This window comes from Prunus persica, chromosome G1, assembly GCF_000346465.2.
Source record: "Prunus persica cultivar Lovell chromosome G1, Prunus_persica_NCBIv2, whole genome shotgun sequence".
Classification (NCBI taxonomy): Eukaryota; Viridiplantae; Streptophyta; class Magnoliopsida; order Rosales; family Rosaceae; genus Prunus; species Prunus persica.
The window spans coordinates 22,763,396-22,776,644 of NC_034009.1; the positions used below are offsets into that span (position 1 = coordinate 22,763,396).

The 13,249-nt window shown below is 38.3% G+C and overlaps 3 protein-coding genes across 3 annotated transcripts; 1 reads left to right on the forward strand and 2 right to left on the reverse strand.

The window, feature by feature from the left end:
• Window positions 231-4,335, reverse strand: LOC18789002 (glycine--tRNA ligase, mitochondrial 1). Its single transcript, XM_007221844.2, has 9 exons — window positions 3,728-4,335; window positions 3,005-3,387; window positions 2,770-2,887; window positions 2,189-2,383; window positions 1,873-2,097; window positions 1,518-1,577; window positions 1,324-1,404; window positions 835-1,240; window positions 231-745 (listed from the first exon to the last, which is right to left on the reverse strand). Exons 1-9 carry the CDS (start codon window positions 4,232-4,234, stop codon window positions 513-515), a joined length of 2,208 nt encoding a protein of 735 aa, XP_007221906.1. The 5' UTR covers window positions 4,235-4,335; the 3' UTR covers window positions 231-512.
• LOC109946600 (E3 ubiquitin-protein ligase ORTHRUS 2-like) lies at window positions 7,256-11,205 on the forward strand. The gene is made up of 9 exons (XM_020554949.1): window positions 7,256-7,860; window positions 8,247-8,788; window positions 8,897-9,022; window positions 9,142-9,241; window positions 9,323-9,384; window positions 9,487-9,589; window positions 9,684-9,828; window positions 9,957-10,174; window positions 10,481-11,205. Exons 1-9 carry the CDS (start codon window positions 7,372-7,374, stop codon window positions 10,913-10,915), a joined length of 2,220 nt encoding a protein of 739 aa, XP_020410538.1. The 5' UTR covers window positions 7,256-7,371; the 3' UTR covers window positions 10,916-11,205.
• Window positions 11,403-13,241, reverse strand: LOC18788432. Its single transcript, XM_007223152.2, has 5 exons — window positions 12,759-13,241; window positions 12,280-12,643; window positions 12,021-12,091; window positions 11,787-11,885; window positions 11,403-11,661 (listed from the first exon to the last, which is right to left on the reverse strand). The coding sequence occupies exons 1-5, from the start codon at window positions 13,002-13,004 to the stop codon at window positions 11,551-11,553; spliced, it is 891 nt and encodes a 296-aa protein (XP_007223214.1). The 5' UTR covers window positions 13,005-13,241; the 3' UTR covers window positions 11,403-11,550.

The following is a 13,249-nucleotide window of genomic DNA, read 5'->3' on the forward strand; positions in this document are numbered from 1 at the left end:
GAAAAAATTGGGATTAATGGTGTGGGAATATTAATACTTAGGATGAATAATATAGTTTGTCTTTTAAAAATTAAAAAAGAGGAAAGAGATTCGAACATGAACCTCTTTGTTCGAAACCTCTTCCTTGGTTTGAAATTTTCATTTTGGTCATTATGATTCCCTAATTATTTTCTCTCATGTGCCAAGGGATGAGTAATGCTAATGACAATAAAATTGTGCACCAAAATATAGTCCAAAATCACATGGCAAACAATGCTTCCGGAGTAAATAAACGACTACAAATTTACTTGCTCAAGCACATTCAGGCTGAAGTCATACTTCTGTTATTGCACAACTTTGCATTGCAATAGTAAAAGTACAAGAAAAAGAAACAGATAGATGCTACACACATTCAGAAAAAAGTTATCTCCCCAATTAGTTGGTTGTGCTTCATCAACCTTGTAGGCTTTGTATAGTTTTAAAATTTCCGACTATATTATGTGGATCCTAGTAGTGTTAAAACCACCCTAGATCTACTCATCCGCAGATGCAGAAGAATGATGGGGAAAAGTCGCCCACACATCGGCCCAACTCCTCAGTCCCTCGGTTACCTCCTTCACAACAGATGCTGCTTCCTTCACATCAACACGGATTTGATCCTTGCTGTCTCTCTCTCTGATTGTCACAGACGATGTAGTATCAACCGTGATTGCAAAAGGTACACCCAGTTCATCAGTTCGTGCATAACGTTTCCCAATTGAGGTACCTGATCAAACAAACAATCAAACAGTCAGAAACTCAAATACTTAAGCTACAATGGGGAATTAAACCAAGATAAATCTCTCATTTACATACCTGTAATATCAATTTTATGAGATATGCCAGCAACAGTCAATGACTTGGAAATGTCTTTAGCAATATCCTCATACTTTTGATTTTGGACGAGTGGGAAAACCGTACATTTAATAGGTGCAACAATTGAGGGGAAAGCAAAAACATTTAACTGTTCATTCCCAGCTTTACTCGCCCGTGTGTAGTACGAATGCTCAAAAAGACAATATATAATTCGCCCAATACCAAAAGAAGGCTCGATTACAGAGGGCGTGAATACTCTTTGGTGTTCTTTCTTTTTCTCCTTTGAAATTTTCACCATGTTCTTCTTGATAGATACATTTTTCCCCAGAGTGCAGACATAAAAATCCACCTCCCCTTTCGACTCTAAATCAGCTTTCAATGCGAAAGCTTCTTTTTCTTTCATGGACTGAAATGCATGAGGTAATACATCAACACAAAAATATATTTATTAAAGGTGAGAAGATGATAAAGACAATATTCCATATTCACCTCCAAAGCTTCAACTACATTCTTTTGGCTCCCTTTGAAAGCAAGGCCGATCTCTTTCTTTACTGGAGATATAACCAATACCTGAAATTATATAACAAGTCAAAAATGGTAGACTGTTCTTACAGACGAAGTCAGGAAATCGTGTTTACTGATAGATAACATCAACGATGTACATGATCTGCATAAAACTTTACCTCTACTTCTCTTGGTTCTGGAAATTTTTCATGAGCCACAAGTGCTTCACCACTTTTCTCCTGTCATAAAACAAGAAACAATACTTTTTAAAATATAGTTTTCTACACCAAAGCAGAATATACACTCATCATCACTTTATGTTGTAAGTCTTCTCTCATGATGGTACAACTGTTTCATTCTTAAAAATGAAGTTCTGAAATTGACAAATAAAATACTACTGGACCAAAACACTACCAAATGAAACCAAAAATCAATCAATATACATTTAAAATGCTACCATATCAGCATAATGATAAATGAAAAATCAGTCTACAGTTAAGCTTTTTAAATTAAAAATATCTAACAAGTCCTTACCGAATGAGCACGCAAGTCATATGCTGATCTATCAGCTATACCAACACACTCAATCCAGCCATAGGAACTCTCAATCTCAGCATCCCAACAATCAGCGGCATAGTGAGCCATTTCATTTGCAAGATGCTGGCGAAACCTCAATCGTTTCTCGTCTATACCTAAACGAGTGAGGAAAAGATACACTCTGCCAATGAAGTAGCCCAAAGTTTGATTGTTGACTATTCCCTAAATCATGTGAAATTGCACTATCAAACTAAGATATAGAAAAGATATATAAATATAAAACAAGATCAAATAAAAGTTGGCGGAACCCAACCTTAGCTACTGCTTCATCCAATCGAATTGCCTTTGCAGATTCGCCCGACATTTGTAATTCCCTTGGGAACATCAAAAACTCCAACTCTGCAACTTCTGAAAACTTTGGGTGAGATTTATCTTCAGGATCCACAAAGTGCTCAATCTCTGCTAGTGTGAATTCCCGAACTCTCAAAAGGCCTTGGCGAGGAGATATCTGCACATTATAGTAACAAGTTAGGAATTGATTATGGATCACACAAGCTGGAACTTCCATGATGGCTTAACTTCAATGGGAAACAACAAGAAGACTGGGCACAAAAACCACTGGGCAATAACAGAGCATGACACAAGTTACATGACAATTATATATATATATATATATATATATATATATGTATATTATTTTGTAGGTATAGATGTAGTATTATTGTTTAAAGATAAAGCTGATAAACAACACACAATTTTCGAGCCTTTCAGTCCCAATAAAGAGTGAAAGACTATATTGGTAAGAAGAATAAATAGTGAAAGACCATGTCTGTGAATGCCCTGAAAAAAATCAGGCATGATCTTATTTTGGAATCACAGGGAAGAATTTATAACCTCGTTCCTAAAAGCCTGCCCAATTTGAGCTGCAGCAAATGGTAGCTTGTTGCCATTGTAATAATACAGGTCTTTAAAATTCACAAAGATGCCTTGTGCAGTTTCTGGACGCAAGTACCTGCAGAAAATGAGGTAACACAAAAAATAAGAATGAGCAAGGCAAAATTCCATGGATATTGATACTAACATTACAGAAAAAGTTTTGATAATATGTTTATGTGTCTGAAATGCTCACCCAGGGATCAAGCCAGATGGACCAATTGAAGTTTGAAACATTAAGTTGAATGGATAAGGATCGGATAAAGGATTCTTTGTGTCAGGGGATACAATCCCATACTCCTTTATCTTTGCACCTAGTTCTTCAGCTGAGAAGTCGTCTAACATCGCAAGTACATGTTTAAGCTCTTTGGCCTTCTCTGCAGTAATGTTTAGGTCCTTCTGGAGTTTATCATTACAAAAATCCTTGAGCAAGTGATCGGCCCGGTAGCAAGTCCCAGTTTTCTCGTCCTTAACCATAAGATCAGTGAATTTCTCGACATGTCCTGATGCCTTCAGAACCACCTCAGGTGTCACACAAGGACAGTCAACTTCCAGCATGTTCTCCTCAAGCACAAAATGCTGCAAGACGATAGAAAAAGGCTCAAATCATTGATTATGCATTCCTTTCCCTAAGCTGTGATGTTCTTCACATAGACCTCCACTCATGCACTCATTTCTTCTTTTTTTTACTCACAACCATTCTTGAATGTCAAAAGCTTGTTACCAATTCCTTATAAGTAAATTGTGAAAATAAATTACACATAAATTTAAATCCCTTCCAGTTAGTAAAAAAAAATATATATTCCCATGCAGACTCCCATAAGCAGATTATTGAATTAAAACAACTTAAACACGAACTAGTCTAGAGTTTTCATCCAATCGAAACAATAAAAAAGTAGACAAATTAAATCAAACGAACCTGACGCCAAAATGCGAGGACGTTGGACTTGACGGCGCAACCGGGCGGACCATAGTCATAGAGTCCCGCAACGCCACCATAGATGTTGAAAGATTTGATGTAAAACAGACGCCGTTCCAGCGTATTAGATACCGCTTGGCGGAACGCCTCCCTGTTGAGCGAGCCATCGGCGCTGCTCAATGTGGCTTGAAGGTCTTTTTCGATCGAAGCCTTCTGGAGCTTCAACGCGTTCAAGGCTTCAATGGCGGCATCAATCTCCGACTTGGCCGCCTTGCCAGCTTTGAGAGATCGGACCTGGTTGCCTTGGTTCTCGACCTCCGATTGCTTATCGGCAAGGGCTTTGCGGAGCGAGTCCTCTGGAGCAGCCATTGTTGGTGTGAAGTGGCGCCTGAAGCAGGGAGCTAGAGGTGATGCTAGGGTTTTGTGTGAGTGGCGCAGAGTGAGCCGATGGAAGAAACAGTGGCCAAAAGAAGTCGATGAGGTAATGAAGGCGGAGAGTGTACGCATGCGAATATGTCCACTATTGGTGGTGGGTAACTTAAACCACTCGTTCTGTTTAGGGTTTTAAAAAAGGCAAAGTCAATCAGTTTCTGAATCAAAACAACAAAGGGAAAGTTTGCTAAACGGTGTCGTTCTTCTTGAATATCCTCACATGTTGTTTCTGGACCCGTAAAAACACTTGGCCCCACGAAGGTATGTCTAGGATTTTGTCATAGGCTAGCGGCCCATGGTGACGTATATTGGGCTGAGTGTTTCGGCCTCGTTTGTTGGGTACGTAGTAGGATTGCTTAACCAATGTCATGTTTGGTGCTCAAAAATGCATGTAGATAATATAAAAGATAATCTCGTGATAATCCAATCATGTGCATTCCGTATAATAATTTATCTTATAAAATAGGTGGAATACATAATTCCACTACTCCAACCTTTTAATCATATATTTAAAACTCAAGAGCCGGGACATGACTGCTAGTGCTAAATTCCAATCCGATTGACATGACCGCTAGTGCTAAATTCCAATCCAATCTTAATCGCTAAATATTTCGGAATTATTCCAATGTGATATTAAAGGGTAAAAGTGGAATTTGAATTTTGCAAGAGAGAACCAAGAGAGGAGTGTAGTGTAGAGAGCAAATTAAGGGGTCCTAATAGAGTCCCCCCGTCTTTAATACGTTAGCCATGCTGGCGTAACTACAATTTAAAATTAGGTGGGTTAGCTTTAAATGTGCTGAAAATGGGGGCTGAATCTTACATTTTCTGGGTGGATTTTTTTCCTTTTCAAGAGAAATTAGTAGATTGCTTTCCTTTTCTTTATTTATTTTGTCAATATACTTTCCATCCATGACGTGTAAACTACTTTCCATCTATTCACGAGTGTACTATCACGCCGGTCACGTTTTCACTTATTTAGTATTCAGCAATTATTTTCTTCTTCTTTTTCATTATTATTCAACAACTATCATTTATGAGATGATTTTTTTTTCTAAAAACTCTGCATTTTATTTTTACTTTTCCAATCAATTCATTATGAACATCAAAACACTAAAAATAATGAATCAAATAATACAAATTTATTACATTGTAAACAAAATATTAATAATCTTTTGCATTAGAAGGGGAATATAACTTGTGCTCCACTTCATCACTCTCATTCCACTCATGCAAGTTAAGCTATGGCTTGTCTACTAAGTTGTAATTAGTGAGTTTGAGTTAGAATTCGCATTCTCAATGAAGTTGTTAAACTATATGAAATTTGAGGGAGAATGGTCGATACGGATTCAATATACGATGTTCATCAACCCTGTGTTTGAATGAAGAAATTGAAAATTGTATAGAATTCTTAGATGATTGAATTTGGATCTTCATCATTTAAATTTTTGGCAAATAATAATTTCAGTATTTGGATTTATGTATGTCGAATTTTGTAAATGACAGAAATTACAATGAAAAATGAATTCTTACTCAATAGAAATTGTGAAATAATGCATCTTTTAGCGGAAAATTAAACTCGAGAATCTCGATCCCAAATTTCCACAATTTTTTATGCGCGTCATTTAATAAGTTCCATACTTAAGTGGCCAAACAATTGAAATATCAATTTCTCCTCTTCAATTCCCAAATTTTAGCTAAATTCCGAGTTATTTTTCTCCATCTAAACTTAGGGTAATATAAATAAGCTTGATTACTAAAATTTTATATTTATAAATATACTATTTTACTTGGTGAATTAAAGTGAATGGGAAAACTTGAAATTTTATAAATTGTGTGAATGGTATAATGATTTTTTATTTATTAATATTTTAAAAAAGCACTCTTGAATGGATTGTTTCTTCATGAACCACTTTAGTATGAAGAGTGTAATTCCTCCAAAATCAATAGTTCAATTTTATGATATTGGGTGGGGCATCATTTATGCTTTCATTTTCACATGATTAATAAATAATTTGCATAATTCGTAATAGCAATTAAACTCCTTATTGTGATTATGATTATGAATAAATAAACATGTCATAAGACTCGTTGACAGATGCAAAATGTTAATGTAACTTTGAACAAACGCTTATGGAAAATTGAATCAACATCACCTTTGATTCCTATGAAATAGTGACACGTTGAATAAGCATTTTTCGCCAAGTTATTGTTAACAATGTTCGCGTTGCATGGATAATCAATGCTCCGACTACTTTTAGATATTACATCAACAACGAATGCTTCGATTGTCATGATTGATTAATAAAATATTTTTCATTATTTTTGAATTATGGAAACTCGACAAGTTAGTAATTCATCTTTTTTTATGACTTTATTGTGATCACAGTCAGCAGTTCAACTCAAACGGTAGTTAAAACAAAATTAGCCGTTATATCGCATCTAACTGCACACATGCACTTACAATTCCAATCATACTTTTTTAAGGTAATATGTCAGGGTAGTTGGGTCGTTAGAACATGTAACCAACAATGCAGAATTTTTTCCGAAAGTGAATAGATGGAGCCTTGTGGTGCGAAAGTGCCATGTACAACTTCAAAAGGGTATGATATCTCAATGCATATCAGGTCCGGTGAATGGTTCACTCATCTCGTTCCAGCACATAGCTTTCTACATATATCGTTACTCTACTCAAAACTTTTTAGTTTCAAAAAGATCTCCAACTTTGTTAAAACAAATTAGGTTACATTTATAGACCTTTGACAGGCCTGACATACAAATATCGGTGAAAATATCGATATTTAGCATCATTTCTGGTTTTTATACTTGTAGCCAAACAATAAATAAAGAAAATTAGTTGCAATTTCTTCCTTATCTTTTTCTTTTCTCCTTAATTTGGTAAATATCCCTCCCCTCCCCTATCATATTTTGGTGGTGAAATAAAGTTTTGGAGCGTGACACTTCAATGTGTGCCGGAAATCTTCCCATGTATAGAACACACAATGAACAAGAGGGAAAATCGAAGAATTCAAAAAAATCGTACCAAATACATTCTATATCGACCCCTCCGGCTGTCCTATAAATACCCATTCTAAATTCCTCACTTCCGCACCAGTCAGCACTGTCACTGTCAGTAAGAAAAGAGAGAGTCTAGTTTTCAGGTCCAGTATTTTGACCTTTACAAGTCAAACACTCGCCACTCTTTTATCATCACGATGGCCAACGTCAGCGTTAGAGTGCTCCCCTGCGACGGCGACGGCTTTTGCATGGCCTGCAAAACGAAGCCGTCAGCCGAGGAGACGCTCACGTGCAAAACCTGCTACACCCCCTGGCATGTGGCTTGCCTCGCCGTCCCCCCCGAAACCCTTGCCGAGACTCTCATGTGGGACTGTCCCGACTGTGCTCCGCCGTCCGACGACGGACAGATCGTCGGTAATACGGTCGCCGACGGAGGAGAGGTCGGAAGCTCCGGCGAGCTGATCGCTGCGATCAGAGCCATCGAGTCGGACGAGTCTCTGACCGAGCGGGAGAAGGCAAAGAGGCGGCAGGAGCTGATGTCTGGAGGCGCGCGACCACCGTCCGATGGCGTCGGCGCGAATCCAGAGAAGGACGACAAAACCGTCGGTGAAAACGATGGCCTCGATAATCTCGAGGTCGATATCAAGTGCTCGATTTGCATGCAGCTTCCGGAAAGACCGGTTACGGTTCGTCATCCAAACTGACACCAACTGTCGTGTTCTGAATTTCCGTTTCAAAACATTTTTCTTCTTCTCAACTGCCCAATGCCCATTTTTTTATTGATATATTATTTAACTTAGAAAATAGAGAATTAAAGTCTCACTTGATCGGTAACTGCGCCGGATTAAGAGATTAGATTAATTTAAAGTAATTTAAACTATTGTTACGGAATTGCGTTTATTGATTTTATCTCACTTCGTCCTGAAGTGAGCCGTTCTGTCAGGGGATTAGATTAATTTAAAATTCTCTTAAGAGATTAGATTAATTTAAAGTTGTTTAGATTATAGCTTGTATTAAAAAAAAGAGAATTGCGTTAATGAATTTTATCTGCTTCTGTGTTTAATTGTTCCAGACACCTTGTGGTCACAACTTCTGCCTCAAGTGCTTCCAGAAATGGGTGAAGCAGGGAAAGCGAACCTGCGCGAATTGCCGCTGCGCAGTCCCGCCGAAGATGGCGAGCAACCCTCGCATCAACTCTGTGCTTGTGGAGGCCATCCGCATAGCGAAGCAGTCAAACGGCTTCATCGGAGAGGAACAACGAGCTAAGGTGGTTCACTATGTCCAAATCCAAAACCAGAACCGGCCTGACAAGGCGTTCACCACAGAGAGGGCCAAGAAGGCAGGCAAGGCCAACGCCGCGAGCGGCAGAATCTTCGTGACCATCCCGCCTGACCATTTTGGACCCATTCCGGCCGAAAACAACCCTGAGAAGAAGACGGGGGTGTTGGTTGGGGAGACTTATGACGGCAGGATAGAATGTAGGCAATGGGGGGTTCATTTTCCGATGATTTCTGGGATTGCCGGGCAGTCCAAACATGGGGCCCAGTCGGTTGTTCTCTCTGGTGGCTATGAAGATGATGAGGACCATGGCGAGTGGTTTCTTTACACGGGGAGGTAATTATATATAATTATTAGAATAATTATAATTAATTAATTAAAAATGATGTTTTAATTAACCTGTTTTGTCTCAATTAATCTTTGGTTTTGTGCTGAACTGTACAGTGGTGGAAGGGACCTTAGTGGCAATAAGCGTACAAATAAGGCTCACACTTTTGATCAGAAGTTTGAGCTGAGGAATCAGGCACTAAGAGTAAGTTGCCTACAGGGTTACCCTGTTCGAGTTGTCAGGTGAGTTTTGTGTCTTTATCAAATAGAAAATATCTGATGCGAGAACGAATTTTTGTTTTCTTTATCGTTTAGGTTGAATCTTATGTGTTTTAGCCAACACTAACTATTCTTTTGGGCAGATCCAAGAAGGAGAAACGCTCCTCTTATGCCCCGCCAGCAGGGCTACGATACGATGGAGTTTACAGAATTGAGAAATGTTGGACAAAACATGGCAAACAAGTAAACAACTCTTCATAATTTAATATGTCAGATTTTGATTCATACTTGATATGTTCATTAACAAGAGTTTTGCTCTTTCAGGGTTTTAAGGTATGCAGGTATCTTTTTGTTAGATGTGACAATGAACCTGCTCCTTGGACAAGGTATATATGAATGTCCCTTTTTTTTTTTCTTTTTTTTTTTGTTTCTCTCTATGTCTCTCTCTGTCTCTCTTCACTCTTAATTTCTGGAAAATCAATCTGCAGTGATGTTCATGGAGACCGTCCAAGGCTTCTGCCAGTTATTCCGGAGTTGGTGAATGCGATTGATGTAACAGAAAGAAGGGTAGAACCTTCTTGGGACTTTGATGTAAGATGGTTTCATTGCTAATTTATATGGTTTTAGCTGTGCCGGTTTATATTGATTTAAGAACGTCAATAAACATGTTATTTGTGCATCTCAGGAAGAAAAAGGTTGCTGGATGTGGAAAAGGTCTCCACCACGTAGCAAAATACCGGTGGATAGTGGGAACCTAGGAGATAAGAAACAAACTAGGAAAGTTATCAAGCGAAAACAGAAAACGACTGTTAGCAAACGGCTTCTGAAAGGTATAGCTTTATGATAAAATGTGTGTAATTCCAGCCATTTTATTACTACTGCTCATGTGATCACCATAACTCCTTGTTTCCTTAATTTTAATGCAATATGTTTAATAAGCAAATTGCGGTCAATGCAGGGTTGGAATGCTACCTCTGTCATAATGTTATGACTCTCCCAATTACTACGCCATGTGCTCACAACTTTTGCAAAGATTGCTTAGAGGGCGCCTTTGCTGGCATAAGCGCAACGACACAGCGGACATGCCAAGGCAGACGTACATTACGGGCAAAGAAAAACGTGATGAAGTGTCCTTCATGTACGAATGACATAGCAGATTTTCTTAACAATCCGCAGGTATGTAGTCTGCTGCATATATGTTTGGGTAGTCCATATTGAAGTTCACTCCATGCTAAAGTGGATGCATCTAATCTTAACCTTAATGCTTGACAAAATTGTACAATACTGTTAAGGCAGGTTTGTGTATGCTACTTCTGTCTGTTTGGTGCAGTTGCAGTTTTATTTTGTTATCCTCCTGTGTTTTCAACGCTGATCAGTAATGGCTTCTTATTATATAGTTCTACCCTAACACCTGTTTCAGTGCCCAATAAATATTTTAATCAGTTGCAATTTCTCCATTAATATATGTTAACATCTTGACAGGTTAATACAGAACTCAAGAATATCATAGAATCACTCCAGGTGAAAGCTGTTAAGTCAGAGGAAGGTGCTAAAGAGTCAAGTAAACATACTGATGGCTCACATGAAAAGCCTGATTTGGTTGCTGAAGACCCCGAAACTCGCAATGCAAGTGAAGCGACTCTGGACGAAGCCAAAGAAGGTGCTGACATTTGTATGAGAGACGCAGAGAGACATGAGGGCAAGGAGCTCTTTAAGCAGCAAGATTCTGTTAACTGTGAGGTAGAACTTGGTCCGGTTGAACCTGCAAAGGCCAACAAGAAGGAACTGCAAGCAACTGCAGTTGAGAGAAACTTAAAGCAGACTCGCAAGCGAAAAAAGGCAAACAACAGAGGTAATGCGTTGGATGTCGGGGCAATGACTAGTAGCAAGAGGGGTAAAGTGGAAGCAGCTGCGTGATTTTGCTTCATGAATCGGCAACCAATTCAATTTGTATTGTGTCTTTAGGAAAGGGGTTCTGCAGCAAAATAGCTTTTTTTTTTTTTCTTTTTTCTGTCAAACAATTGCTGGTTTTTTTTTTTTTTTGGGAGGGCCAGCCATGGTAAGCATTTATGCTTGTTAATAGTTGTCACTGTTTATTAATATGACAGTGTCAACTATATTAAAAATATTAAATAAAAGGTGTGCCGTTATTCCAATTGCTGCTAATATGTTCTTCAATTCAATAGGAGGCCATATTAATTTTTCAATTTTAGTGATAATAATGTCTGGCATTGCAGATTTATGTTCTTTAATCTGTCAGCAATGGCTATTGCCAAATCTTGACTGGCCTATAAAATTATATAAAATAAATAAATAAATAAAAAATATTTTGGTAAAGATAATCTAATTAGTTATTGTTCTTTTGAATTGAAATGACATGGTTGCAAGGAAAGAAGGAAACACATAAGGACCATAAGAATATGAAGACTCTATAAATATGTAAGTAGCTTTAGAAGAGTGTCCAACACTCAGAGGTTTTGTACAGTATAATCTACCTCAAAATTCTTTTCCAGTAGAACTACAGACTAAAGAGCCACTGTGACTCAATACACCTAATCGAAATTCTGACTAAACTTCTCTTGCTCAAGCTTCTCAATCAAGGCTTGCTTCTCATCTTCAGGCAGAGAATTGAACGTGAAGACAGACTTGTCACCAATGTCATCCTTGAATTGAAGGTGAAAGACAGTTCATTACCAAATGTATTGGCCATTAATATTAATCTCAAATGGTAACTGAAAATATATATAAAAAAGGGATTTTTATACAATTAAGTCAATTGGAAAACTACCTTAATTGGTTGAGTGAACTTTCTTCCAGAAAATATCACAAACAAAGCCATCCATAATCCCAGCAAAGAAAGTTTTGTTCCATCATCCATCAAGCCACTCTGTGTTTCAATCAATTTAAATGAGCATGAACTTCATTAATGCCTAGACAAAACAGGATATAAAAGCTAGGGTTCAACTTTGAAACATGAAATGGATCAGTTTTTAACAAGATATATGCAAGAATAACAATATACCAGGTGCCCAAGAAGGGTGATAGGTATAATGAATGTGAGAATTCCAGCTTCCAATTTCCCATAGCAGAGACCTGAAATAAGCACTCTATTTAAATATACTGTGCTAAGGCTTGAATTAAATACAAGTGAGTAAAGTAAACGGGTCTAGCTCAGTGAAAAATGGTCCAGTAACGGAGTTTGAGCTATGCTTGTACTTAAAAAAGAAAAAAGAAAAGTGAGCAACAAGGCAAAATAGAACACATTTGAGCTCTCTCATTACCTTCCTTGAAAACTAGTCCTGTGAGTGATACAAAGAGAGGGCCAACAAACCAGACAGCTATTGGGTTATTAACAACATACTGAACTAAGCCCTCTCCAGCTGGAAGAGCCAAGCTTGCATATGCAGCCACAGACCCAACAACACCAAGCCCCCAAAATGCTTGCAGAGTGCGCTTAATTTCAGTCACATAGATGTGAATCAGAAACAAAGACAAACCCAACCCACCAGCTCCAATTGCATAGACAAAATCAAGATTGTGCTTCACAATTCCAGTCAAGAAAAAGCTATCAGGCAAGAAGGCAGCTGAGGCAGCAACTACAAATGATGCAGCAGCTGTCACGAGTCCTGACCTGTACAAAATCACCTGCCACACCAATGCAAACCCCAAAAACAAAGATGGGTTAACATAAAAAATACTGGGTTAGACTTGGATGGAATTAATTAGCATAATAATTAGAATATGAATTAGAAAGAGGTACCTCTCGAACGTCGGTGGAGTCAACGGTCCAAGGACCGTAGATTCCTGGATAAACAGTTTCGGCCAAGGAGGTCTGAGGCTGAGAGCTTTCGCCGAGAGCTTTGCACCTCAAAGATTGAAGCCGGACTGATGAAGCCTTATCTGAAGAACAAGACAGAGAGAGCTTGGAACCAGTATTTGTATTGGTAAGCTTCGCAGGAGGAGGAGTGACGATGCCTGCACACAGGCATAGCATTTTTGAAGCCATATATGTATGCGTGCTTGTTTTTTTCTTTTTGGGTAATTAATGCAAGTTGAGAACCAAAGGGATTTGCTAATTTTCAGTTATTTTACTCGATGTATAAAAATAAAAACAATCCTTTAGCCTTCTTCATCAGATGTGTGGATGTCACAAGTGCAGTGGGCATTCAGTATTCAATACGAGAGGAGAAGCTTGGCCTGAAATTCTATTATTCTCCGGTTGATCGTTTGGATAATAGCCTTAAGATGCGA

Excerpts from the sequence above, each read along its gene's own strand:
- LOC109946600 (XM_020554949.1), top strand. The coding sequence starts at position 7,372 with ATGGCCAACGTCAGCGTTAGAGTGCTCCCCTGCGACGGCGACGGCTTT. Across the intron at positions 9,385-9,486 it reads GAACCTGCTCCTTGGACAAG|TGATGTTCATGGAGACCGTC; the intron begins GTATATATGAAT and ends ATCAATCTGCAG. Across the intron at positions 9,590-9,683 it reads AACCTTCTTGGGACTTTGAT|GAAGAAAAAGGTTGCTGGAT; the intron begins GTAAGATGGTTT and ends TGTGCATCTCAG.
- LOC18789002 (XM_007221844.2), bottom strand. The coding sequence starts at position 4,234 with ATGCGTACACTCTCCGCCTTCATTACCTCATCGACTTCTTTTGGCCAC. Across the intron at positions 1,578-1,872 it reads ATGACTTGCGTGCTCATTCG|GAGAAAAGTGGTGAAGCACT; the intron begins GTAAGGACTTGT and ends GTTTTATGACAG. Across the intron at positions 1,405-1,517 it reads CAGAACCAAGAGAAGTAGAG|GTATTGGTTATATCTCCAGT; the intron begins GTAAAGTTTTAT and ends ATATAATTTCAG.
- LOC18788432 (XM_007223152.2), bottom strand. The coding sequence starts at position 13,004 with ATGGCTTCAAAAATGCTATGCCTGTGTGCAGGCATCGTCACTCCTCCT. Across the intron at positions 12,644-12,758 it reads ACTCCACCGACGTTCGAGAG|GTGATTTTGTACAGGTCAGG; the intron begins GTACCTCTTTCT and ends TTGGTGTGGCAG. Across the intron at positions 12,092-12,279 it reads AGGACTAGTTTTCAAGGAAG|GTCTCTGCTATGGGAAATTG; the intron begins GTAATGAGAGAG and ends TGCTTATTTCAG.